General features: G+C 34.7%; 2 protein-coding genes across 3 annotated transcripts; one reads left to right on the forward strand and one right to left on the reverse strand.

Moving 5' to 3' along the window:
• Nucleotides 1-128: 128 nt before the first annotated feature.
• LOC100370673 (kinesin-like protein KIF9) lies at nucleotides 129-12,802 on the forward strand. Of its 2 annotated transcripts, none has more exons than XM_006820077.3 (15): nucleotides 129-253; nucleotides 1,405-1,549; nucleotides 3,227-3,499; nucleotides 3,846-4,073; nucleotides 4,407-4,583; nucleotides 5,087-5,234; nucleotides 5,681-5,892; nucleotides 6,141-6,392; nucleotides 7,046-7,206; nucleotides 9,693-9,952; nucleotides 10,302-10,424; nucleotides 10,937-11,116; nucleotides 11,449-11,552; nucleotides 11,693-11,797; nucleotides 12,460-12,802. In XM_006820077.3, the coding sequence occupies exons 2-15, from the start codon at nucleotides 1,430-1,432 to the stop codon at nucleotides 12,565-12,567; spliced, it is 2,451 nt and encodes an 816-aa protein (XP_006820140.1). In that variant the 5' UTR covers nucleotides 129-253; nucleotides 1,405-1,429; the 3' UTR covers nucleotides 12,568-12,802. The 2 variants fall into 2 exon arrangements, with proteins under 2 accessions (XP_006820140.1, XP_085352211.1); XM_085496085.1 differs by having other exon boundaries at nucleotides 145-253; nucleotides 1,408-1,549.
• Nucleotides 12,803-22,933: 10,131 nt separating this feature from the next.
• LOC100371736 (uncharacterized) lies at nucleotides 22,934-25,443 on the reverse strand. The gene is made up of 3 exons (XM_002737703.4): nucleotides 25,287-25,443; nucleotides 24,245-24,330; nucleotides 22,934-23,457 (listed from the first exon to the last, which is right to left on the reverse strand). The coding sequence occupies exons 1-3, from the start codon at nucleotides 25,407-25,409 to the stop codon at nucleotides 23,307-23,309; spliced, it is 360 nt and encodes a 119-aa protein (XP_002737749.1). The 5' UTR covers nucleotides 25,410-25,443; the 3' UTR covers nucleotides 22,934-23,306.
• Between the last annotated feature and the right edge of the window lie 135 nt (nucleotides 25,444-25,578).

Consider the following 25,578-nt stretch of genomic DNA (forward strand, 5'->3'; position numbering starts at 1 on the left):
GTATTTAACACTCTTACAAATAATGATAAAAAAACAAATAGTCAGAAGAAACTCAATGTCGTCATTTCTTTTCTCCAGTAATGCAACATGGATATTGGAGTAAAGACTAACCGAACTGTCAACCGTCGCCTAACAACGGAGCGCTTTGAAAACAAATCTTGCGGGTATCTGCCTCCTTCTCTGTCTTTTGACAACTTCCGTCCAGATCGCGACGATTTTTTTTATCTGGCTAGTGGGATAGAATAATAAGTGGGTAAGTTACCTTGTCGTAGCGTTTTATCCCGTGTCGATAACTCTCGTACTGGCAAAAGTAGGGTAAATCGTTAGCGTTGTTGTTCTGTTTTGGGTACACGCAGAAAATTGGGTCAAGTTACAACGACGAGAGCGGAGTTCCCTGTCTCCGTTATTTAAAGTTTCACCTCGTCCCGTAGTGTTGTGGTTACCACACAAATCGTACACCATAGCCATTTAACCAAAAAATCTCTTTAAATTATCGGAAGGCATAGCACGACGGTGCATATTTGTGTTCGAAATATTATTATATTACGTCCCATGTCCTTGGTTTATAGATGTGTGCAGTGTTGGTGTGGCGATACAATTTTGTATATTTTTTGTGTCCGCCATATTGGGGAAGATGTTTTAATCACAAAAAACCATGGACGTATGCAAAAAAACTGATTTCGCCATAAACTCTTACAACCCTGTACAAGAAAGCACTTTTTCTGATATGAAAAATCAGAGAAGAAAATTAATAATGAATAGTACTGACAGAGTAATTTGGATTTTCAGCACTCAAGTGACTGTAAGAACCACGAGGACAGAGGTAGCCTATTTAGCACAGTGTTACACTGCATTTTGTTGTTCTAAGAAAAAGTCTGTTTGAGAGTCACTTCGGAGAGTTACAATTGGCATAGTCGTATATCCCGGTACTGTACATACCCACAGCCACCAATTCAAAATGAAGACAGATCGCTGCCTGTGATGTTGATACTTTCTACAGCACATGTTACATTGATAAATTCTCATTATGAAGAAATAATAGAGATTGAATCAGGCTTGAACTTCACAAGGGCATCAAAGGCATTTTCCTTGATTCCTAAGAAAAAATATATTATTTAAATATGCCATTTTGTCAAATTTTGTTTTGAAATTTGGTGCCCCCTCATCTCTTTACGACTTGTATTAGTTCTAACAAAAAAGTGCAAGGAAATTGACAACTTATTTTTTGCATCTTCATCACAAATAGGACCTACTCTTGTCCCAAAATGAGCATCTCTCAAATATTTGAAATCTGATAAGCAAGATATATGATTAATAATTAATACTTTACCCGAAATTACTGACTGACCTCATATTCAGGACTTAAATGTTTTTAACAATTATAAATGTGTTTTTTTTAATCAGCAGGTGAATAACAAGTACAGCCATCATGTCAGGGATATCAAGTGCTGACGGTAGGAATAGAAAAAACAGAGTACATGTCTATGCTCGTACACGACCCACTGCTAATTTTGCTCATGATATGCTCAATTTCAGACCAGATGGCAAGGTGAGATATTCCTATATGCTTTGACAGTGACTTTGAGTGCCCTATTTATTTCATCACTACAGCTGCCTTAATAGCCTGTGGCTTCTCTACTGTCGCTGTCACATTTGTTTGTAAAACATTTTAAACGATAAATTTTGTGAAAGAAATCGATATGTTATATGCATCTGCATTGTCTTATCATTATAACACTAAAAAAATGTCATACAAATTCAGTTGAGGACAAACAACATTTTATCCTAGATTGTGAATTTCTCGATAAAGAAAAAGGGGAGCTGTTCCAAGAAATAGGAATTAAAAATAAACTAAATAAAACAGACAATTTCATTAAAATAATGACGTGCTTCATACCCCTGGCAAAGTTTCTAAATAAGACAAAACAGAAATCAGGTATATGATAGCTATCACCTCTACATTGGGAGAATCCTGTAACTATCATTAATTTGTTTTTTTCTTTTAAGCTTTTATCATCTTTTAATTTTAATCTTATAGTTTAGCTACTGTATTTTGTTGCAAAGGAGTTACAAAAAATAATTTTAAAAAATGTCAAGACAAGACAAATTAAGTTGTCCGTTACTTTAACATATGAAGGAGGTTGTGTCTGTTCAGTGAAGTACTGTAAAGGGGTTAATTATTCACTGGGTTTTAATTTGGCTTTTTTCGCTGACTGGAAAATGCGCTAAATTGAAACCCAGTGAATATGTGAAATTGAGCATAGAACACATTATCCAAATGATAAAACCGTGAATTTTAAACCCACTAAATATGCCTGAAACGCTAAATCAGTGAAATTTAAACCCAGTGAAAATTAGTCATTTTACAGTAACTTGGCCTGTCTATTTAATAAATATAGTTTACTGAATGCCCTGTGCACAAAATTCTACAAAATAAATGAAAAAAAAATAAGAGGTTAGCTGAAAACATATTGTGTTAATTGATTGTCCCCACAATCTGACTAGATCTAGTAGTAGTCAAGGTGGAATATTACAGCACTATTATTAGGCATAATAAAAGATGGGAGTCTTGGGTCCTTGTATACAGGTGTCTGACTGATAATTGTTTGAATTGACTCTGCTGTTATCTGTGCATTGTCACAGCTATTTTATATGACTACAATCTGCAAACTACTGAGTATTTCATTTACAAGATTCATTTGAACTTTTTTATCAATATGACCATAAATATGTAAAATCCGAGATACAATAGTCTCAAGGTTATAGTACAATATGTCCATTCACTTCCTCCCTGACAATAAAAAGACAGTGTTTTCTCACCGTTGCAAAGTAGGTGTGAAGGACCATTGCTTGTCTAACTGAAGGCTTTGTGTTCTGATTTGAGTAACTGTATTCGTTGTCTTTGTTCTTTTTTAAGTTGTTTGGTTTTAGTGTTTACACTTGATGACATTATCGGTATTTTTTTTTGGGGGGGGGGGATAACATAATCCTCAACAAGATTGTAAATACTAGTAAACTGGGATTGTCTCTTCATTATCTAAATTACAGTTTATCTTTAGACAAAATGTTTTTGTTTTTTTAAATAATCATAACTGCATTAATAGATTAATGTAATCTGCTGGTGCGTTAACAAAACAACACCTGTAATGAGATAATGACAACAATTTGAACTTGCAAACATTACATTGTTTCATTGAATAACAATAATTTTCTGTTATCTCTTTAGACAATTGACATTCATGGCCGAAAGGACACAAAGCGAGGAGTCGTCAATAACCAATTATTGGACTGGCACTTCAAAGTGGATGGAATTCTTCACAACGCCAGCCAAGATGAAGTCTATGAGAATGTAGCATCCAGGATGGTAAACAATTTGTTAGAAGGATACAATGGAACATTGATGTGTTACGGACAGACAGGTGCAGGCAAGACATTTACCATGACAGGAGCCACTGAGAACTATAAACACAGAGGACTTATACCTCGATCATTGGCTCAGGTAAGGGTTTAAACCATAATCTATTTGCTTCAACAGAAGGGTACATGAACTAAAAATTAAATTTAGTGAACACTGGTTCATTAAAAATATGATTTAGTTTTACCTTAGACTCACCTTCTTATCACATGCACCACTAAAAGAAAAAAATAAGAAATAACGATACATGTATCCATACTTGTGGCCAAACAATTGCTAGCTTCAATGGTAGAATTGTGTAATATTATATTATAGTAAAATTTAAAAAAATTCTTTTATTTTTGTTGTTTTGTATTTTGTGACAGTGGTATTCAAACTTCAAACTCAAATATGATATGTCTATTACATTTGTAATATGTTATTTTTACAGGTTTACAGGGAAGTTGAAGACAGATCGGAACATGCCATCACCGTCCGCATATCTTACTTAGAAATTTACAATGAGACGATGTTTGATTTGTTGTCCACTTTGCCAGAGTCCATCCAGTCTGTCCCACAGATGACCATTGTTGAGGATGACCAGGGTGGTGTCAGTGTCAAGGGTTTGTCTGTGCATCTTGCAAATACAGAGGAAGAAGCTCTCAATTTGTTATTTGAGGTAATTAGGATACTTTGTTATTATCCTTTGGCTGGCAAGAGATGATGCGCCACATTGTCGGTTTGTATGTGCATTTCGTCATTTTCTTCATCATAATGATCAAACTTGTTGAGGGAAAATATTGCTACCAGTATATTGTAAGCTGCATCAGTTTTGTGAGAATTAAATATTCGCTAATTTTGCGAGTCACAGACTTGTGTGAAAATTGTCTTCACGAATGTCATCGAAATCATCGAATCCTGAAAATTAAATAGTTTACAGTGTAATAAATCTAAATTTGAATCAGTGTGTAGCGTGAAATTAACTATTTTTCTCTTTTGATTCATTGTTCAGGGTGAAACAAACCGTGCTATCGCTGCTCATTCATTGAACAGTGTCTCGTCAAGATCTCATTGTATTTTCACCATCCATATTGAATCGCGATCCAGAACAGAATCAAATGCGAAGTATATTAAATCTAAGCTCAACTTAGTAGACTTGGCAGGATCAGAACGTCTTGGCAAAACCGGGGTAAGTCTTTTACTGAGAATGTATAATACAATTCAGTGTGTATGTACTCCTGTATTTTTGTTACTTGGCATTCCTGCCTTGGTTACATTATGGTTTAAACATGTCATGTAATGGATATCTAAATAAGATGACAACAGTGTACTTGTGTTTGAACTGAGTGTCAAACCTCAAACCAATCTGGAAACATTATGCCTCACCTGTGTTGTCAGAAATATAACCCTTGGTTTCGTCTGAATAGAGTTACATCTATGGGTGTATCAGACCCTCAGTTTGTTTGTTTATGTCTTGTTTCTTTTCTCTCCACCGCCCCATATGATAAATGAACGCCCATTTACATAACAATGGATATTATATACAATGCATTGTCATCACCATATATTGCTCATTTGCATACAAATTAATTTCTCTTGGCAATAAGGAATGATTCAGGACTGTATTGTGAAAACAATAACGCATGTTTTGTCTCGGTTCTGAGTTAACAACATAAACTTTGTTTCTTTCAGTCTGCTGGTAAGACAGCCATGGAGGCTATGTACATCAATAAATCTCTGTCGTTCCTAGAGCAGACTGTCATTGCATTGGCTGATAGGAAACGTGAACATATTCCATACAGGCAAACCAAATTAACGCATGCACTGAAAGACTCAATAGGTATGTTGTGTGTGTTGCCATGGAAATCATATTATATTGATGTTGCAGTACCTACCGGTATTTGTAATTGTGTTTTTCTGATCCACCATGTGCAAAAGTTATATTGTAGTTGTTTCTATTGAAAAATTAACTGGCGAAAAAAGTAGAATATCATGTGAGAACCACCAGTGTCATGACCTTACTTTCTAAAGCAAGTAATCACTCCAATTTCCTATTTTTCGACCAATTCAAGATCCAGACGAGCTGATTATAATAAACTTGAATGGATCTATACCATTTTGAAGCGATTTTAATTACACAGCTTTCTTCATCACTCATGTTACTGTGTTCAGGTTTTTTTCAGTTTAAAATTTAACAATTTTTGCATACAAATGTAGGTGGTGAGTGTACATGAACATATTTGAAACAAATATAATGCTTACAGTACTATAATTTTGTTTCTATAGGTGGCAACTGCCATACAATAATGATAGCAAACATATGGGGTGAAAGTCAGCAAATTGAAGAGACGATCTCAACTTTACGATTCGCCACACGTATTATGTGTATCGCTAATGTACCGTCCATAAACGAATACTACGACCCGGCATTGTTGGTCAAAAAATTAGAAAGAGAAATTATTTCACTGAAACAAGAATTAGCTATGCATGACACACTGGTAAGTTCACAAAGTATTTGTTCCGTGAAACAAACACAGAATTTTGTTCAGTCAGTTATGATTTGTGTTACTCTTGTCAATGAGTTGAGAGATAATGTTTCTGCTTTTATTGCCTGGGTTGTTGATTTTCTTTAAGGTGTTAAAGTAATATGCTTATAAAATAATTTTTCTCTGTATGCGTTTTTACTGATATAAAGTATTCAATTTTGTGTACTTCTCTCTAATGCTATATTTTCTTATTGTGACAGACAAACCGGAGTCAGGTCAGTTATGAACCACTTTCTGATTCCCAGTTGTACGAAATCCAGCGTCAAGTCCAGCGCTACCTTGAGGGATCCTTAGATGAAATAGACATTGTTAACGTGCGACAAATTCAGGCAGTATTTTCGTCATTTAAAGGGATGGTAAACCAAATGGAAAGTCAGGTGGAGAATAAACTTCGTGCTAAATTTACATTAATTGATCGAGCAGATCCAAATGCAATAGCAGCAGCTCAGAAGGTAAGTTTAATGAAAAATAAATAAAATAATGTATATGAATCACAAAATTCATCAAGGTTTGAAGGTTTGGACAATCGTCTAGTTGCCATATCTGACAATCGAACAAAAAAACGTGCATGCTTTAAATGATGCAACTATTTGATACCATAATGCTTATCGATTCAAAATATTGACTGTTATACTTGATCAATTTTATTGCTGTACACACATGTGTATTACTTTATGTTTAATGTAGGACACAAAGGGCTGGATAAAAATGTGAGTGACCAACATATACAATATTTGCTTTATTAGAAGTTCTACTGAAAACGTAAACATTCGCTTTGGGCGTGAGTGCGAGTTTACTAATTTCACATAATTTTTGTAAATTCAAGTAGATATGCTTCTAATAGAACAAATATGGTATGTGAAATCCCATGTGTGATCATCCTTTGTCTACCATCAGTTTATGACCCCCCACTCCCACCCATATCCCCCCCTGCTCTGTTAATTTGTTACAGATACACATAAATGCATAACTGCCAAACATGTAGCTACTCTGTACATTCAAAAGATGGTGGCATACTGGTAGACAAATTGGTATTATCACTGGGATAAATCACTAATTGTATTAATTCTTTTTTTTCTATTTATTGTCCCTTCCATCTTTATAGGCTGGAGTTGTTTTTGATGAGAATGGCGAAGTATCGTACGTTGGCGATGTAGATCGACAAAACTTTGGAATTGGCATTGCTCCATCCTCCTCTAAACCAGCCAGTTCATCTGTTGTAGCTGCTAGAAGGGTTAAGAGTAGAAAGAGCAAGGAGAGAGCCAGGTAGAAGTTTACCTGTCTTCTACCCTTTCACCTGTATTCCCAGCACAGTGGTTTGGTCAAGGGGGTTACCAGTATATAAACCCATTGGTGGGTCAAATCATTGTGCTAGGGATAGGGATGGAAGGTATACATGAGCTGACTGAGACATCCTGATGCTAACTATAGTTCAGATGTGTTTTGTTGCACTGTGTTTGACACATGGTACTGGGAAATTACTAACTAACCCTGTGTGATTTTAAGCATTTTGTTAAATCGCAGCTATAATAGAATACTAAAATTATCTTGGTGTAAGAGATTTGGTTAATTTAAATTAAGAGCTCTAAGCACTAAAAAGCACTTGCACAAACATTGCATGGTGGTGACGGTGGTGGTTGTCTGTATTTTGTGGTGAAATAGTAATCAAAGGTTAGAGGGAAAACCAAAAAAAACGCTGATTGTGAGATATGCTTAGTAATTATAATAACATATGCCAGGGTGTTTTGCAGTGTTACATTGCGGAAATATGTTTGATTTCATCTATATGTGTTTAAGTTTGACAAAATAAAGTACCATATTTATAAGGTGCAGTTGCACCTTCTGCCCATCAAATAATTTTGGCTGTGATATATAATAATTGTCACTGTTTTATAACAAGAAACTATGTTCACTGGTTTTTTGTTAAGCTACCATACTTAAAATAAATTGTATATGAAAATAAAATGAAATCAAACATACACACATATGACCTAATTTGGTTGAAGTGGTTACTGTCCTTATTATTAACACATGTTGCGGGTCTCAACCATAACTTCTCTAAAAACGGTGTGAAGCTTTTAATATCTAGCGTGTGTGCAAATATGATATTATCAATTTGATTACTGGCTATAATTTTATAATTGTGACAGATTTATACTGAGCCCATTGACAACTATTGTAATATTTGTCGTCTTTAGCATTAGTTATTCATATTGAAGTTTCGAATAATCCTTAGATTCCAATTAATTTCTTGCAGAATACAGATAATCAAATTCTTGCTCTTAAGCTTACAAAAACTATAATAATTAATGTATGGTGTATAACCATATTTGGAAAACTGATTACCAAAGTACGAAAGCAGATTAACATATTTAGAAACCTCAGTTTTATATTAGGAAATTCATATCTTATAAGGAACACAGATTACCATTTTCAGAAACCTGATTACCATATTAAAAAATAAAGATTATCATATTAGGAAGGCACATTACCATAGAAAAGCAGATTATTATGAAATTCAAATTAAATTACCAAATTTTAAAACCTAATTAGCATCGAGAAAATTCTGATTAACACCATATTGGAAAATCTAATTTCCATGTCATAAAAATCTAGACTACCATATTAGGAAATCACTATACCTTATTTGGAAACTTGATTACCATATTAGGAAATCTAAATTACCATATTAGCACTAGATTTAGTTGAGAATAACAAAAAAGTTGATGTGTATAGGGCTGAATGCTTGTGTGTGTGTTTGAGGCTTTGCAAAGTGCATACATTGAACATTAAGCTGCACGTTAATTTTAACCATATATCTGATGTGCTGTGATACTAATCTGAACTTAGTCAGTACCAGGCTGTAATAGCGTCCTCATCATGTTATAAATGTAAATATCTGCATGACCTGTTCTTATGCTACGTTAATCCTCCTAGTTCTACCTCATCTGCATGTCTTGTTTATGCATCCAGTATCAGGAGAGCAGAATACCATATTTGGAAAACCTAATTACCATATTAGGAACTCCAGATTAAATGAGAAAGCAGATGCCTTATTAGGAAGAAGACCTGTAACTGCTCAATTTCTGATTGGTCATTGTCAGTGTTGAATCATGTGACCTCACTTAAATTTGCATGTTAATGTAGTGATATATGTTCTATAGTTTCTTTGCCTCATCTTTGCATGCTGTATCTGCACTGTAAAGTGATATACTAGTATTAAGGTAACATATGTAGTATTCCCTACATTTTCTGTAATAATGGAATCACCCAATATCAACAGATAGTGGGTCATTCTATTTTACAGTACTGTAGGGATGACCAGTTAATATATATATATATATACATCTCTTTTAATGCATATAAGTATATGCAATATTTGCAATATAAGTATAAGCAATATTTGTAAACTATTTGTGCTTTGTTCATAATGTTTGTAGCTTCATAATTTGTCTGTTTGTCGTAATGGTGCTTTCAGGTGTGTGTGCTGAAAATGGCTGGTGATCTTTAGTTTAAAACATTGGTGACCATACCATTTGTACTCCATACATCATATTGCACTGTGGTTGTCACATAAATAAAATGTACACCATGTCATTGATTATATGATTGCTACCACTATGAAATCAACTGTTGCATGTGTTGATCTATAAGTCTCTGAATTGCTGTCTAAATGTCATGCTTGCTATGGTGTCTATATTTGGTGTAACTTATGCTTATTGCGTGGGGAACGATTTCATTCAATTCAACAGCCCACCGTCGAAGAGCGGAGCTCCATCTAGCCCAGTTCCGAGCACCCTGCAAACTGAGAATTCCTCACCAACCAGGCAGCCCCCCGATACGCGGGAATCAATGGCAGGTGCTGATGCCACATCAGTGAGTGGGTCAGCTGGAGCAGTAGGTGATCAGATGGCACCGCGAGAAAGTACGCCACCCTTGAGGACAGTGGCGTTTGAAGAATTTAAACATGAGAAAGGCAGTGAAATAAACAGGATTCTCACTGAAAATAAAGGTGGGTTGTGATTTTTGCTAACTTGCCAAAATTTTTCTTTCATAAAATGAAAGCAGTGTACAGTATGATTAAGTAAAAAGGCACTGGCTGTTGTGCCACGCTTTATTCGATATGGATATCATATTGACATACATGCATATGTAAAATGCATTGTTTGTTTACAGGAAAATCAGAAAAAATGCTTTTTCTGTTAACTACTACTTCAATGACATCCAAAATATTGTCAAGCTGAAGTCACAAGCAGGATTGACAAAACAGAATATAAAATATATGTAATTATTCAGAAAACTGTATTAATTTTTTATTTCAAAATGAAAGTGTAAACATTTCATACATTTGTTATTTGCAGACATTTTAAGCCAGAAAAAGAAACAATGCAGAGATCTTGCGAAAACAATCAACGGTACGAAAACTGAAATTGACACAACCAGAGAAGCGCTGGAAATGAAACGAAGTGATAGAATGGAACAAGGTAAGATAAAAAGTTTTGGCTGGATTGTTCAGTTTGTGGTTGTGTAGTCATGTCAATAATATTATATTATTGATAATTTCACATTATGTCATATTGATAGTTCCTATAGTTGTTTTTTGTCACAATAGTATTTGTCAATTACATTTTCAATAATACACAAATATTACAAAAGAAATAAAGTAAACATTGAATGTTTAATGGCACATGAACACTGCATGTGCAATACTTCACTGCTACGCTATCATTATGACACAGAAATTATTTCTATTTCTATTCTTCTGAATTTAATCAACGGTGAATCAGTGATTGCACTGATTTGTACTTTCCTGTCTCCAGTCTCGTGAACAAGCACAGAAGATTTGAAGGGTATGGCATTATCAACAAAAGTGGGACTCCTTTTTGTTCTGAAAAAAGACCCCTTTCTGATATTTTGTGTCTGTGAATAATGCATATTACTCACCCTTATACTGAATATAGTACTTGAAATTTAAAACAGACTTTTTCACTCACAGGAGAATTTGTCAATGAAGATGGGGAAACAGTAATAGATGAAGAAGAGTTTATGTTGATTAAAAAATTAAAAGATTTGAAATCATCATATCGTAGTGATTATGATGAACTTCGAGATGTCAAGTCTGAAGTGCAGTATTGTCAAAAGTTAGTTGATCAGTGCAGACAAAGGCTTATTCAAGGTGAGTCAAATGGTGGACACGTTCAGTTTCTGGCTCCAAAAGAAACTTAGTCATTTAACTTAGTTTGTATAGCTATCAACAAAAGTCAAAGCCAGCTAATACTGTAAAAAGATTAATTATTCACTGGGTTTTAATTTTGCTTATTTCGCCGATTGGAAAATGCAGTAAAATTAAAACCCAGTGAATATGTAAAATGTAGTCATTTTACAGTAATAAAGTCTTATATATTACATTGCATGTAATCTATATTAAAATCACATATTTTGTAAAACAAGGACATGTGATACAGCTGAGATGGCTAACTGATCGTAATTCTTTTTTCTCTATAATAGAATTTGATACCTGGTATTCACAGTCATTCCTGACCACTTCAGATGAACAGTCAAGTGCCCAAGCTGGTTTCGGTGCAAGACTTGGTACAACATACAATGCAGAGGTAAGCATAATTTAGTTTGCTGACAATGAGAACTGCACGCTATTTCAGTGTTTTTTTCTAAATCTTTCAAGCTCTGTGCCCGAATGATTTTGGGGGGAATATAAGAATAAAAAATGAAACATTTTTGTTCCCTTTTCCAGCCTGAAGATGAAGGGGAGAGATTTGAAAGATTACAGATGGAGTTGTTGATGGAAAATCCTGATTCAGCAGCATTTTATAACGCTAAGATGAGGACAGAGAGACGAGTAAGTGTTCAGTCTTTGTCGGTTCTTTGCAGTCTGCAGCAATAAACTGTCTGCTTGTTGATAGTTCCATTGGTAATCATCCACTTGAATTCAGTTTTCCGCCATGGGACAATTTTTCACCTCTTTGGAATTTCTTTTGGAGGTTCGATTCCTAAAAACTGACTCAACATTTTCAAAATACAGTGTAAAAACACTGAGTAGAATGATATGTCAACTTGCATATTGTGAGCGTTCATGCATAGTGTGAGAGTTCAAATCGCTAAATCATCCATAGTTCATAGATTGTTGTTGTTTATACTTGTTTTCCATGTTGCATGTGTCAAAATCGTTACATCAGACCTCGAGGTACATAATTTTGACAACAATCACACATCCATAGATATTTTGTGATTTTTGTAAAAAGTAATTTTTTTTTTATTTTCTCTAAAAATCTACCCGACTCGAGCTAGTAACTTGAGATATTCACCAGCCCGACTGAATAGTTACCCGTGCTGGGTGTACGGCAGACACTGCTCATCCATAGTAAAGATACACGAAATAGATTGTCAGTTTGTCTTGTTAAATACAATCACTGGTTCAATCAACAAATTCCATTGTCCTAGTGAAGCTTGTTCACCATTAAATGTTCCATGCAAAGTTATTTTTTTATTTCATCCCAACAGCAAACTTATGAAGCAGCGATGGGCCAAGCACAACCCAGTTTACGAAAGCCAGGCACACCAACAATAACAGTTCACAATCTGCCACCATCCATGCTTGTTCAGTACTAGAACATCACCAATTTTTGTGCAGCTGAATTTTCCTGATTTAAATTTTTTTACAAAAACCTGAACTTCTGCAATCATGGACATGATGATTGATTCATTCATTTACGACAGGTTTAATGTTCTGTAAAGAATCATTTTGTAAAATTAATGTGTGGGGAATTGCTGTGCTTTAAATGTACATTATGGATAGAATTTTAAAAACATCTTATCTGTAAATAAATCTTGTAAGAAACTCTAACTCTTTTGTTGTTTTTTTGGTTCACAGAGCAAGTTGTCCATCAAACACACTGTAAAGTGCTAGCTTTCCATCTAGAAATGTTTATAAATTGATCACTGTAAATCCCTTTAATTTCATGAGAGACCATTTTTTGTGAATTTCGAAAATCAGTGAAATTTTGTAGCAAAAATTGCCCTGGGGGTCCTACGACAGCGACTTTCATAATTTTTTTTTCTTTACAAATAAAACTTGATAGTAGTGTAAATTCAGTATTTAGATGAATTTGCAAGCATGAAATTTTGATGCTGTGACAACTCACTGTTTTTAGCACACCCTGGAAACATTTTGTGTGCTACTGAATGCTACAAATTTCAGATTTTCAGCATGTCTGAAAGTTGTTTCACATTTGATTGTTTATTTCCCTGTTCTCTCCAGGTAAACGCATAAACATTGTCATACTTTTTTGCATAATAATACAATGTAATTTGCATATGTGTTTTTAACATATACCAGTATTGTGTCGTCACACTTGGTAAAAGAGTCATGCTTGTACGGCTGAGAACACTGTGATATGGTGTTCTGCAGTAATTCAGAATTGTTGAAGTGGGAGGGTCGTCACTTGCGCAGGAATTGAGTCACAAGCAACGATAACAACACGCTCTAAAAACGCATTGTTTGTGAACAATGACACGCTATAGCCATCTGACGCATGCGCAGGTGATGACCATCTCGCTTTAAAATCATCCTCCTAATAAGCTATAGTGATGATCTTGAGATGCAATACTCAATGAAACCAACATTCACAAAATATTGTCTTGTGAAATTGTTTACAGTTGAGTACAATTTTGATATACAAACACTATGTGTGCCATAAAATGACATCAATCATGCCATGTGTCCGCAAAGTATAATGGATAATATTTTATATTCTGACGACTTTATTGTACATGTATGGGAGTGGGGGTCAATGCTCTTAAGAACCAACACACCTTTGTATATATATTTTCTTGTACATTTCTTGTCATTGACATTATTACGGTATGTGCCTTTTATGTTTGATGTATGTTTACGTCAGCCTTCATGTATTAATGTGTGTAAAATTAATATGATACTAGCATGCAATTATTTAATAAAATCTACTTTTTGATACATTGGTATTTGTATAATCACATCAAGATATTGTGATCTCTGTAGTTTATGTGGTGAATGTGGAATGACATTTTTATACATGGTTGTTTTCACTAACATTTGATATGAAGTTGAATGATTTCACAGACATTTATATGTGTTTGATTGCACTAACACTTGATAATGTAGTTGATTTCATCTGATATTTGGTTGATTTCACTGACATTTGAAAATGTGGTTGATTTCACTGATATTTGACATGTGGTTGATTTCACTGATATTTGACCTGTGGTTGATTTCACTGACATTTGATGTATGGTTGATTTTGCTGGCATTTGATTTGTGATAAATTTCACTGACATTTATTATGTGGTTGATTTCACTAACATTTGATACAGTTGATTTCACTGACCTTTGGTTGATTTCACTAACATTTGATACAGTTGATTTCACTGACCTTTGGTTGATTCCACTGACATTCGATGTATGGTTGACTTCACCAACATTTGATACATACCCGGTAGTTGATTTCACTGACATTTGATATATGGTTGATTTTACTTACTGACATTTGATATGTGGGTTGATTTCACTGTCATTTTATATGTCCTTGATTTCACTACTGACATTTGATAATGGATGTGAATTACTGACATTTGATATGTGGTAGATTTCACTGCCATTTGATATATGGTTGACTTGACCAACATTTGATACATAGTTGATTTCACTGACATTTGATATATGGTTGACTTAACCAACATTTGATACATAGTTAATTTCACTGACATTTGATATATGGTTGACTTAAACAACATTTGATACATAGTTGATTTGACATTTGATTTCTTTCACTGCCATTTGATATGTGGCCGATTTCACCAAAACTTGTTATGTAGTTGATTTCACTAACATTTAACACGTCGAATAACAATTTCTGGAAAGTAAAGAAATCCGTCTACATAGTTTGGAGAGTCGCTTTGGTAGGCGGGATAGTAACCTGAAAAGCCATAAAAGGCATCATTCTGCAAAGTTTGAAGTCACTTTGAATAGTAGGGAAATTGCCTGAAAAAAAAACGCATAAAGTTCGTTATTCGCCCTTGAAGACGTTTTGATTGAAAAGTCATAAAGACTACAATGTCTACAATGTTCGGAGAGTCGCTCTGGGCCCAGAACAGTTTCCTCATAAATAATTAAAGCCATCTACAAAGTAAGAAAAGTCACTTTGGAGGTGGAAAAGTCATAAAAGCTATTTGCCAATTGCAAGTTAGAAATGTTGCTTTTGTATGCTTGAAAATTGGCTGGAAAGTCAAGCAAGTTGTAGGCAAAATTTGGTGGTTCGTCTAGAAGGCAAGAATGTAGCCTGAAAATAAATAAAATCATTATTGGGGGGGGGGGTCGCTTAGGAACTTCAAAGTGAGAAGGTAGCTTGAGAAGTAATAAAAGTTATGGATAAAGTACAAAAGTTCACTTTGGAAAACGAGAAAGTTGCTTGTAAAGTAAATAACATCGTCTGCAAAGTAGTTTTTCAAGGCACTAAATGTGCCTTAAAAACTCATGCAAGTCGTTGGCAAATATCAGAGAGTCGCTTTGGAATGCATGTTGTCTAAAAAATAAAGATCGGCAATTGCAAAGTACCAAATCTCGCTTTGAAATAAGGAAAATTTGCCTGAAAAGCGGAGCAAGTCGTCGGCGAAAGTTCGCTTTAGTAGCAGACGGGAAATTTTGAAAAGTTGTTTTTCAAGGTACTAGATTTGCCTAAAAACTCATGATAGACATAGAGAAATATCAGAGAGACGCTTTGGAATGCGGGAATGTTGCCTGAAGAGTCAAGAGAGACAGTTCGAAAAGTTGATTTTGAAGGTGGGTGGTTGCCTGAAAAGTCATGAAAAGTCGTCGGCAAAGCTTAGAAACTCGATTTGGAAAATGGGAAAGTTGCCCTAAAAGTAAATAAAATTGTCTGCAAAGTTCGTTTGCCTATAAACTCAAATATCAGGGAGTCAAATCTGAAGGCCAGAATGTTCCAAGGATATTCAAGAAGGTCATCATTTGCAAAGTTTTAAAAGTCAATTTTGAATGTAAGTAAACAGTCTGAAAAATTATTGACAAAGTTCGGAGAATCGCTCGAGAAAGCAGATGAACATACCGGTAATACAAATTCTTGTACGAAAAGTTATATTTTTGAGGCGCTAAATTTGCCTTAAAAGTCATTAAAGTCATAGGGAAAGTTCAAAAACTCGCATTGAAAGGCAAGAAAGTTGCCTGAAAGTCGTTGGCAAAGTTCGAAAAGTCGCTTTTGAAGGTGAAAAATTGCTTGAAAAGTCGGTAAAAACGTGTGCAAAGCTTAAATAGTCATTTTTAAAGGAGATACTGTTTGCCTGAAAAGCTACCAATAGACAAAGTTGGAAAGTCGATTTTGAAGGCGGGAAAGATGCTTGAAAAGTCAAAGACGCCAGTTGCAAAGTTTGTAAAGTCTGATACTCCAAGATATTTCAAGACTGAATCGTAAATGTGATGCTGACATGATGTCAAACTTTAAAGGCATGAAGGTTACTCATTATGCAAGACTTGCACCAATGTAATACATTAGAAGCAATTCTCAGGTTATCTACTGACAACTACAGAATTATCGTTATCTATCGATCTCTCTACTTAACTCAAAAAACAAGACAACAAACATTTCTTTCTTTGAACTTGAAGAATTCGCCGATAGGCCCAGGGCTGGTGAATTGACAACATCGCACCGACTGGCAGTATTGCACAGTATTGCACTATATAGTTAACATAATACATAACAGATGTATCATTCCGTGTTAAAATATTTCAGGTGTGATCCTAATAGAAGTAAACACGGGAACAATATTGAAATATAAAATTGAATTCAAAGAAAGCTTATGTCTATCGACGTTCCTCAGTACACCACCGCCATCGCTGGTAAATAACACCGAATAAACGGCATGGTAAATACTCGGTCACATCATGGAGGTAAAAACTCATGGTCAAATCAAAGTAAAATGTACTTGGGAAGCCCAGTGGTGAACATGTTCTGTGACGTGAAGCTTGGCGGTTAGGTACCGTACACGAGCGCCTGGCTTCACGTCACAACACGTGTTCACCACCGGGCATCCCGGGCCAAGTACATTTTACTTTGATTTGACGTTGTATTTACCATGCCGTTTATTCGGTCGTATTTATTTGCTTTATTTTCTATGTCAGCAGCAACTATGAGCCCAGGGCTATGAGTTGAGAATTATTTCTCAGTACTTACCCCTACCGCTGCTTGTTCCTGTGCTCTAGCTGCTCTAGGTGTGAGTATTGCGATGAGAGCGAGGTGGATATGACGTTCGTATATTCTCGCAGTATCCGTTCCATCCGATTTTATGATAATATACTATTACATTTAATAGACAGAATCTCCCAATATTGAATATCATGGCATAACCAAAGATATTGAAAAAAAATATCAAAGTTAGTTTATTTATTTATTTATTTATTTATTTATTTATTTATTTATTTATTTATTTATTTATTTATTTATTTATTTATTTATTTATTTATTTATTTATTTATTTATTTATTTATTTATTATTTATTTATTTATTTACTTATTTATTTATAACGTAATTGCACAGTGACTAGGTTTAAGCACTCTCCTATGTGAAACATGCTTTAATATCGCGATAGCATGTGTTGACACTATATCTGGTCTAATATGTTATTGTTTTATTTATTATTTACTTAAAACGGGCAACCACACACATGTCTAGCCTTCCAACCTCAGACTAGTAATACATTACTAGTCTGAGTTCCAACCGAGACCTACCCTAACAATTTATAATGTAATTAAATTGTAATTTCGTTATAGCGCCCTCCTGTGAGAATTGTGCTTCAATTCGTGTTTTCATGTGTTAGCCCGTTTTAAACATACTTTAAAATAAATAGCACTACACCAACTCTAACATATCTACAAGGTTCCTTTATAATTACTAACGTAGGTAATACGCATATATCGTATATTTCTATATAGGGAACCACTGTGTATCATCAAATCCACTGTGTCCCACGTAGATCATAATTGCATCATGGTTAGATAGCGCTCCAACAGGCCAATCAGTGCCCGAAACTATCCACGCTAAACTAGCACATATCTGATAGCCGCGACAAGCCACAGTCAGCAGGCGTACAAATGATAATAAATGCGATTCATTTAGCACCCATATTTACTATATGCCTGGGGTCGCCATCTTGAATACGATTTGAAACTAACTCGAAAGAGAAAGAGACAAGTTGTGGAACGCGTTTTACATTTTCCCAATTTTCACAGCTAAACGACCATTTGGCCAATAAAATTCGCCGAATTCGTTGATTTTTTGTGGAAAAATCCCTTGCATACAAACACCTAATTACACGACAGTGGGTTGCATTCGCCCTAACACCGTCTACGCCCATATCGTCAATAAAACCAAATACGGCCGCAAAATGAACGCCAAACTAGCATAGTCTGAACTAACTACGCCACCCACTAACCTGAAAAGCAGCCTAGGATAACTGAACCAATCAGACTCGGGACCCATTGTCTAGCTCCGCCCAACTGTCAACATTTTCTATTGAATTTCCCAAAATACAACACACACAGGGAAAACTTCATCCAAAAAATTATGATACTACTTTCAAGCAAAAATAAAAATACACAATTCACATATATACTCTCAAGCCAAGATCCCAGCATAACTTGCCAATTATATTTCAACAACGCACAGATTTATTTAACCTTTAAATTCTAGTAACGTACTTTTTATAATATGTTTACATATATCTTGTTATTATTTTAAAACTCTTTTTGCTGTACTTATCCTATGTAAATCTTTTTACATAAACTTATTATTATTATTATTATTATTATTATTATTATTATTATTATTATTATTATTATTATTATTATTATTATTATTATTATTATTATTATTATTATTATTATTATTATATTAACTAGCACAGATCGGAGATATCCAATATTCTCATTACATGTATTTGTTCGCACAACGATCGTAACCCCCATCTTGTTGGTATATCTGCGGTCAAAACGATGATTCTACCTTTACATCATGGATTCATGCTAATATGCACATTGCAGGATTTCAGCACTCGGGCTACTTATTCATAATTTCGTTGCAAAACGAACTTACAACTAGCACAATCCCAGCAATATTTAAGATAAAATATGAACAAGACACTTTGTCATGGCCGTTTTTCGCGGTCAGTGATAAAATATTTGTTCACGATTTTATAGACCTACGTAATTCCCACCAGAAATTAAATATAGTGTCACAGCATTTCATTTTTAACAAATCCAAAATCACTTTGGATAACCTTGTCTACTTTGCATGTGTACTATGTTTCCATTTGTAACTAGTAGAAAAAAAAATCCAAAAAATAAATAATAAAGGTTACACAATAGTTGCAAAACAAATTCTTAGAACTGTCTAATAGTTCTCGATCACGCCCAATAATATCGTATCTTTTGTCAGTATTTGAGGAATGTATGTTGGTTGAAGTTGTTGCTGTCTACTGTACAATACTGTACTGGCCAAGTCAGTTATGAATGGAAATGTTACTGCACAACAATTATTTCAATGGGTGTACTAGTATATATTTTAGTACATACAATGTACACTCACAAAAACCCATCAAATATAAGGAATTCCGTATTCACTGAAATTTATTTTGTTTTTGCATTTCCATGTATACCATAATGGCGTCCATGTGAATTGTTTTGTGTTCTTGTAAATTAAAAAACAAACAAACATGTTCTATGTTAAAATTTTTAGACACACAACGGACTTGAAACAAAATAAACCGTTCGATCCAAATGACCCGCGTTCTTGAAAATCGAGTCTTATCGCCCTTGCGTTTCCGAGTGAAAAAAACCCCAAAACGAAATATATTTTGCCTGTCAATCAACCCTAATATATAAGACAGACAGACGCACCCATTGTCCACTTCAATCCTTCCATGCCGACATTCGAGGACATCAGCGAATATCATCGAGAATATTCAGTTGACGTAGCTCTTGATGCTCTTATGCTCGATCTGACTATCCTGGTGATACGCTCCAACACCAGCTCAGAGATGTTCCATTTCCGCAATCACTGGTAAAACCAAGTCAGTCTCTAAACTTTGCCGTATCGAATGGTCGACTATTTTCGATGTCTGGAAACATTCTTAAAGGATTAGTAGTAACAAAAAAAAACTACAAAAGTGAGACTTCACATCAAACCAGGCTTCTAAACAGCATGTGAGGTTACTCAACATTTATTTGTCGGTCCATTTAAAGAATGTCCAGACCATACTGACCAAAAAAGAGAAAGAAGCGATGGCTGATATTAAGCGTTTAGTCGAGGAGGAATATCAGGTCTTGGCAGTTGAAAAGATCAAGCAATTCTTTAAAAAATCAAGGAAAAGAGTACGGGACCCCCGAAAAAACGCACTAACAACCAAACATCAACTCAGTGCCTCGGCACGCAAACAAAACGGTTCTTTTTGTAGGCCACCACATCATCTAAAAAGAGAACTACCGTTATTTCTACGGACTCTGTCCATGCCCCAATAACACAAAACGTAATACACATTTCTCACGTAAGAAACGCATTGCAAGACGCAAACAAAGAAACAAATGCAATGCAAAGCTAGCTAGAAGTAAACGGTTGGCCGATCAAGCTCAGTTGGCTGCTAATTTTATACGGACTTTTTCGGATAAAAATCTGGCACCAGTAGAAGTAATTGTCCTTAGCAAAGGACTCAAATTTATACCAAACCCGCCGCCCACACTTTTCTCAGTGACATATCTATTCTATGGAGATTGCGTATCAAATATTTTGTGCGAAAAAACAAAACAATATCAACAACACATTTTCACAATGAAATCAATATGAGACTCGCATAATAGCCTCGAAAATTATCTGAGGTAACCAAAGTTGAGATATCTAAAATTACTACCAATAGCAAAACATGACTTCTGGCAAAAGAGAAGCAATAAATACATCATGATAACACAATTGTAATAAAACTATTCGACAAAGGTCGTGGCATGGTATTCATGAATACAACTGACTATATATCAATATGCAACGCTTTGGATTCGACCATGTATGGCTGAACCAAGGTGAGAGGTCAAAAAGTGTGTCTCTTTCACAGTTCACACAGAGAATTAAAAATTGTGCGCAACAAGGCTGGCACGACACTGCTCCTTCCCTCAAAATCCGTTTCTATCGCAATTTCAAGTCGTCAAAATATTTGTCTTGCATCCATGTTTTCAAATATAGAGTTGCATTGCTCTTCTCACATTTTGCGTATTGAAGAAGGAAGACATGAAAGTGTCCTCCTCGATAATATATTTTATGAATACTGTGTTGAACGCAATCAATTTTATATTGAGGACCAATATCATTTTATAGCTATTTGCCCTCGTTATGACCGTATTAGAGAAGAATTGTTGCCCGTGTGGTTTTGGACCTACCCCACTTACAACAACTTTATCTTGTAAATTACATTTGCGCTTTGGGCCGATGGCCTTTTGCTTTGCAATAAACAAACAAGATTCAAGCAACCACCAATGCAATGCAATCAAATTACAATCACGACGATATCCCTCTAAAAGAACTACCTTTGGAATATATACTTACCGGTACTGGAAATCATTTTGAAAAGAAACAAGTTTAACAATGTATACTATACCCAAACATGCAGTCGGCATGGGATCACCAGCATCAGCAGAAACTACTGACATAACATTCCACTTACTGGAATTTTACTACTTGGTGCTCAATGTATCAAAACAATACATCTGTTAGATATTTACCGGTGGTTAGCTAATGCAATACTGCCCTTGGTGTGATGTTAGTCAATACACCACCACCCCCACCCCTATTGATACTGATTTTAACTTGCTAATGTTATTATCATCCTTGAAATTAATCATTACAGGCGACTTCAGTTTTCACCTTAAACGTACACTTATACACTGGAGTCAGCACGGTAAGTTCAACATTTCAAAGAACCTCATCAACGTGGTCATACACTAGGCTTGGTTATCACTAGATCATCAGAAGCAACTGATGAAGACATAATTTCTGACTACTACCATCTCTAAACATTCTTCAATTTCATCCACAAAAGACTTACCTCTCTATCATCATGTATCGGCACACAGTAATTAAATTTTAGACCATTTCACAGACTTCTTTGCAGAGAAAGTCCAGAATATACGTCTATATTGTCAATTACAAAATAAGATGACAGTACGTGGACAGAACACTGCGAATCACTTCTATTACGAGTATATTTGAAATGTAAACTTATACATGAGGATTGGTCATTTTGACAACTGTAATGGTCATCTACCAATATCCATAATTTATTTCAAACCCAGGAAAACTAAGACAGACCAAGTAATTTGTTAAGCAGCCGTTTGTACGTCTTTGATTGTCCCAGTAGTCATCACAACATATTTGCAACTTTTACTCATTATTGGCAATTATTTGCCAAATTTGTCTAGAACTTATAAGAAAAAACAGGTTAAATTTTATATGAAAACCACACATTTATTTTTACTTCATAAACAAATTAATAATATATAATAATCATATTTTGAAAAAAAAATGTTGTCCTCAAAATGTCTCCTCACTTAAAAAAAATACAAAACATTATACATCCATTTTATCTCCAGGTATTCAAAGTTAAATACAGATATGTTCATTTTTAAGTTGCTGTACATACCCGGTAGATTCATACCCAAACATAAGTTGTATTTACTTAATTACTGTTAATGAAAAAGCAGCAGTATTCCAATGTAGCTCACTGTTTTACTAGTATTTTGATATGAGCTTACCAATACTACCGGTAATATTTACATTTGAACTATCAATATTGCTATTTTGTTTGCCAACAGTGAGCTTTATTGCAATACTACTGATGGGCTTGATTTTTTTGTTCCTAGTAAAGGTGCATATTAAGCAAAAACTGTACTTTTATATAATGATGATCTTTAAAATACATACACTGATAATAGAGCTAATACGAGAACTTCTGAACCTGCATGTACCCCAGTATTATTGATAACATTGCTCACTTGAGAGTTTGAACAGTTCTATGGGAGTTGTCACATGTGTCCTGCGATTGTTCTTTTGTTTTCTGTTTTTCCCTATCCTATGCATACTAACACAGTTCTTTCAAACTCAATACTGAAGCAAGCTGGCTCAGTGAGATTTCAACTCAAAGATAACTACCAGTAATGTGACAGTTTGACTTGCATTTGTTTCTTAAGTATAGTACAAAACAAACACAATATCTCGGACTACCCTGGTAGTTGTGTCTGTACCCAGGAGAATGTAAAGTTACTCTACAGGTCCATGTGAGCCATAACTTTGTCAGGAACCTTGACACCTACTTCTGCAGCATGTTCTTTTCTCCACGCAGCAAAAGTATCCTCACCAAGCTCATTGTGTAATTTTCTGAGTTTGTCTTCTGATTTGGCAACTTCTTTATTCATTCTAAAAATTTAAACAAGAATAAAATATAATGATTTTGCAATGTTGCAATCATAATATCTTCTATAAAAATTATACTTATATTTCTTTTTCGAACAACAGAACTTCAAGTCTCTGAAGCATTATTTTATAATTTCGAAAAATTCTCATTATAATTGCAAGCAATTCCAGTGTCTATGAATTTAGTGATTTCCTGTTGTAAGAGGGGCGAAACCATTTTATCTGTAATTTTTGGACTAAATGTGCATAATTACCCATTGACATTGATCAAAATTGTTGACAAACTTAGGAAATATTACAATTATATGGTTTATTTGTGAAACCTGACAATAATCTTTTTTGACCTTCAGATAACATATGGGATTCAGATGAATAAATTTGATAAAGAACCAGAGTGAAATGTTCACTGCTGTTTATAAATTGGACTCATGGAAATTCATAAACACTTGTTTTTCTGACTTTGGGAAGAATCAAAAACATTATTTTTTCGCAAATAAATTTCAAATTATTTAATCAATTATGGTTATGACACCAGTTTGGTAAATTTTTATTTCACTTTTTTTTTTATGTATTTTATAGGTATCTAATAGTTATACCTTGAACACCAATTTTTATTATTTGACCTTATGAATGCTAACATAGAACACAAAACAGTGAAAGTATCTAAGCTACATCTCATTCTGTTTATTTTCTTAAAAATCAACACAGAAACAAAAAACAAATTTGGTAAAAGTGAACACATTCTGGCAATGAATAGGTTACCAGATATATTATTAAAATAATTATTTACTTTCTACTTGCAGCCAATGCTTTATCAAAGAAGTTTTTTGTCCTTTCTTCGTCTATTTCTTCTGTGTCACTGAATCTGCCATCCTCCTTTAATTAACAGATACATGTACAATGATGATTATGATCAAATAGAATTTCTGTTTTCTAAAATTAAAGTTTACCACTTGTTATAGGTTCACTGCTAAGCGCTGATAACATGAGAGATGACGAAATACACCTACTGGTAAATATTCAATGTAAAATTCTGTGATCGTTCTTACACTTTACTCCCCTGTTGCATGACGGTGAAAAAAATGTTATTTACAATTTGTTTTAAGCAGGAGTCGGCTAAAACATATTTTCATAGTCCTATGTGCATAAACCTTAGTAGAGAAGAAATACGGGATAGCATAGCCCTATGTACATGGATGTTTTAGTGGTGGTATTTACAGTGGGATTTGACAACTAACAGAGCCACATAACAGACATTCAGGCGGGTTTTCCAAAACATCACATCCTCACTAGCAAACTAGGCATGCAAATTCAACTGGTACCTTTAGTCGTTTCAATAATACTGAAGACTTATTTTATAAAATTATGCATGTCTATTTCAAAGGAAAACAAAATTTCTTCATTTGACACACTCCACATAATTTAATAGAAGCCTCATTAACCAGAAGATTATTGTTACACCCATGGCTAAAATTGTCGTCAGAGTGTGACGTCGAGGGGTTCGTTTGGACCCCTCGCCCTTTCGACCCCTGGACGATTAGACCCCTCGATGTTTCGACCCCTCGACGGTCGAAACATACAGTGGTCTAAACGTCCATGAGAATAATCGTCGAGAGGTTCAAACACAGTGGCCTGGCGATCTATTCGTGTCAATACATGGACGTCTATGGGGCGGAATGACTATGTTTCTATTATTTTGAGCAAGGGTAAGGTCCTGTACCGGAACATAGTCGTCACACGAATAGATCAGTCAGTAACCTTGACTTGTAACATTGAATCAAGCACGCACAGCTTAAGGAGTGAACACGTCTTATTTGGGTCATTAATTGTACCTTCTGTTTTTCGTAATGTTCCGTTACGAAGTCCTCTAGACTACTGGAGATCGGCAGATCTTTGTCGTCGGTATTTTCAGGAGTTTCAACTCTGTTGTTGACAACTTGCCGATCCTCCGCCATTTTGTTTTGTGTGTTTGTTTCTAGCAACAGTTACTTAATTTGTAGTGCTTTGTTCGAAATTGTTATCTTTCCTCTTTTATATATTTGTGCAGATCGTTGAAAAAAATTACAAATGCAATTTTATCATTTCAATGTATGATTAAAAGAACTAACACCTGTGCGAATTCAA

The sequence above is a fragment of the Saccoglossus kowalevskii genome, chromosome 22 (genome assembly GCF_978046115.1).
Source record: "Saccoglossus kowalevskii chromosome 22, keSacKowa6.1, whole genome shotgun sequence".
In the NCBI taxonomy this organism is placed as follows: domain Eukaryota; kingdom Metazoa; phylum Hemichordata; class Enteropneusta; family Harrimaniidae; genus Saccoglossus; species Saccoglossus kowalevskii.

Bases quoted from the DNA above. Each gene is read 5' to 3' on its own strand.
- LOC100370673 (XM_006820077.3), top strand. From the start codon at position 1,430: ATGTCAGGGATATCAAGTGCTGACGGTAGGAATAGAAAAAACAGAGTA. The intron at 1,550-3,226 runs GTGAGATATTCC...TTATCTCTTTAG, and splicing joins ATTTCAGACCAGATGGCAAG to ACAATTGACATTCATGGCCG. The intron at 6,393-7,045 runs GTAAGTTTAATG...CCATCTTTATAG, and splicing joins CAATAGCAGCAGCTCAGAAG to GCTGGAGTTGTTTTTGATGA.
- LOC100371736 (XM_002737703.4), bottom strand. From the start codon at position 25,409: ATGGCGGAGGATCGGCAAGTTGTCAACAACAGAGTTGAAACTCCTGAA. The intron at 24,331-25,286 runs GTACAATTAATG...TGTTAATTAAAG, and splicing joins AACATTACGAAAAACAGAAG to GAGGATGGCAGATTCAGTGA. The intron at 23,458-24,244 runs GTAAATAATTAT...TTAAATTTTTAG, and splicing joins GCATTGGCTGCAAGTAGAAA to AATGAATAAAGAAGTTGCCA.